At 61.3% G+C, this 2,424-nt stretch overlaps 1 protein-coding gene across 1 annotated transcript in view; it reads left to right on the top strand.

The window, feature by feature from the left end:
* Positions 1 to 13: 13 nt before the first annotated feature.
* AGMAT (agmatine ureohydrolase (agmatinase)) overlaps positions 14 to 2,424 on the top strand; it is a gene marked incomplete at its 5' end in the record, with an annotated part of 2,849 nt that continues 438 nt past the window's right edge. The window contains 4 exons of the mRNA XM_010130989.1: positions 14 to 218; positions 963 to 1,011; positions 1,133 to 1,328; positions 2,045 to 2,224. Of these exons, the coding sequence (XP_010129291.1) occupies positions 14 to 218; positions 963 to 1,011; positions 1,133 to 1,328; positions 2,045 to 2,224 (630 nt within the window). The remainder of the gene's footprint in view (positions 219 to 962; positions 1,012 to 1,132; positions 1,329 to 2,044; positions 2,225 to 2,424) is intronic.

Genomic DNA, 2,424 nt, shown 5'->3' with positions numbered 1-2,424 from the left:
CCTGTGTCCCCCCAGGTTCGGCCCGCGCCAGCTCCGCGCCGAGTCGGGGATGGTGAGGAGGTACAACGGCAGCACCGGGGAAGCACCGTTCGACTCCCTGCGCATGGCCGACATCGGGGACGTGAACGTGAACCTCTACAACCTGCCCGACAGCTGCCGCCTCGTCCGAGAGGCCTTCCAGAAGATCGTGGCCACCAGCTGCGTGCCCCTCACCCTGGGTAAGGAGCCTGCGTCTCCCTGCCGTGCCATCGCGTCCCTGCTCACCTGAACTCCTCCTCCTCCCCCCTCGGTTCACTCTGGCCGTGGTAGAAGGTGAGCAATGAATCTGCACGGGGCGTTGTGCTAAACCGGGGGTAAATGGGGCAGTCACGGGTAAATTCACGCGCTCCCTGCTGAAATGACCGCTGGCAGCGATGCCCCTTGTGTCAGAGACAGGGAGAATGGGCCCGCCAGGAGGCCGGTTCAGTGCACAGCCTGAAGCTCGCTGCAAATCCCATCACCAGCCCCCAAAGCAAGGGCAGTCTGCGTCCCTCTGGAAGGCTTCGCGCTCGAGCGAGCGCCCAGCAGCGTGTGGCTCTGTACAAGGTGTGATTTGGGTTCAAGTTTCCAGCCGTGGCACCTTGGCATCACTAAAAGAAGCGAGTGTGTGGAGTAACGAGGGGCAGATTTCCAGTGCCAGTGTCCTCAGGAGTGAATCAAGCACCTCTTTGCAAGCCCGGTCGAGGGTCCTGCTCCACGGGCTGGACCAGTCATGCCAGCAGTCACGCACGTCTGGCCCTCCTGAGGAGGGACGAGGAGAGAGGAGGTGCCCTGCCTCAGGTTTTCCTTCAGGAATGAAGCTCTGAGGTGTCTACACAAGTGCAGGACGAATGCCGGGGGGTGACAAGTGCCTTGGGAATAAATGTACTGGGCGCTGAGCACCTCTCGCAGGGTGTTACGTGCTCTTCTCTGTCCTGCTGCAGGTGGAGATCACACCATCACCTACCCCATCCTGCAGGCCGTGGCACAGAAGTAAGTTCCTGACCTGGAGATGTAGCGGAAGGAGCTGGGAAGGCTCCTGGTTTGCTGTCCGTGGGGTAGGCGGGGGTGTCACGCAGGGGACGGGGACTGACGTGGCCACCGTCTCGACTAGGTACGGTCCAGTGGGACTGGTGCACGTGGATGCTCACACTGACACTGGAGACAGAGCCCTGGGGGAGAAGATCTACCACGGGGCCCCCTTCCGGCGCTGCGTGGAGGAAGGGCTGCTGGACTGCGCCCGCGTGGTCCAGATCGGCCTCCGAGGCTCCTCCTATGACCCCGACCCCTACAAGTACTGCCGGGACCAGGTAAGCTCGCACTGAGCGCTGCTGCCTCTCCCAGCGGTTAATATTCCTTTGGCTTCAGCAGTAAAAGAAAATGTCACAGAATCAGAGAACGCCAGGTTGGAAGGACCTCAAGGATCTCCTGGTCCAGCCCTGTTTGGGAAAGGACTGGTCTAGGCAAGCTGGACCAGCCCCTGTCCAGCCCCCAGTGTCCAGCGCTGGGGGCTCCACCGCTTCCCCAGAGAGGTAATTCCAGTGACTGAGTGTTCTCATGGTGAAAAATTTTCGTCTAGGGTCCGTTCAGAATCTCCCCAGGAGTCACCTGTACCCGCCACCCCTCGTCTTTCCCGTATTCCTTCTCCTTAAAAGGGAGTATCCATCTTTGTAGCCACCCTTTAAGTACTGGAACGTGGTGGTAACGCACCCAGTCCTCGTAGCCTGTCCTCACAAGGCAGCTTCCCAGCCCTTGGAGCATCTTTGAGACCCTTCTCCGGGCCCCCTCCAGCCTGTCCTCAGCTTTTGTGTGCGGTGGGGACAAAACTGAGCAGAGAATTGCAGGTGTGGCCTGACCAGCACTGAGCGGGTCAGTGGCTTTGTCTCTGCTTGTTGAGCTGTTGGCTTTCTCCCAAAGAAAGCTGGGGTGAGCAGAGGGTGCTTCGAGGGGCAGCTTGTCCCCGGGATGAAGACTGATCCCGGCAGGGCAGGGGATGCTCCGCTTTTCCCTGTCCGTGCCCCCGCAGGGTTTCCGGGTGGTCCCGGCTGAGCAGTGCTGGAGGAAGTCCCTGGAGCCGCTGATGGTGGAGGTGAGGGAGCAGATGGGGGACAAGCCGGTGTACATCAGCTTCGATATCGATGGGCTGGACCCCGCGTACGCCCCGGGCACCGGGACGCCGGAGATCGCCGGGCTCACACCTGCGCAGGTGAAGGGATGCAGCTTCGCTTCGCGGTGGGAAGGGGACGGTTTTCCTCCCGTTACAGGAGGTCAGGCTGCCAGTGCCGCTGAGCAAGGCGCTGGGGAGGCCGGGGAGCATTTCGTGGTGGTGGTGGGGAGGGGAAACGTTGAAGTGGAGTGATCTGGGCCGTACAGGCTGGGGTTCCCCAGCTGCGTGGGAGACAAGCA

Source organism: Buceros rhinoceros, unplaced genomic scaffold, assembly GCF_000710305.1.
Source record: "Buceros rhinoceros silvestris isolate BGI_N320 unplaced genomic scaffold, ASM71030v1 scaffold5962, whole genome shotgun sequence".
In the NCBI taxonomy this organism is placed as follows: Eukaryota; Metazoa; Chordata; class Aves; order Bucerotiformes; family Bucerotidae; genus Buceros; species Buceros rhinoceros.
Note: the sequence above shows the minus strand (reverse complement) of the source record. Positions and strands in the feature narration are given on the sequence as shown.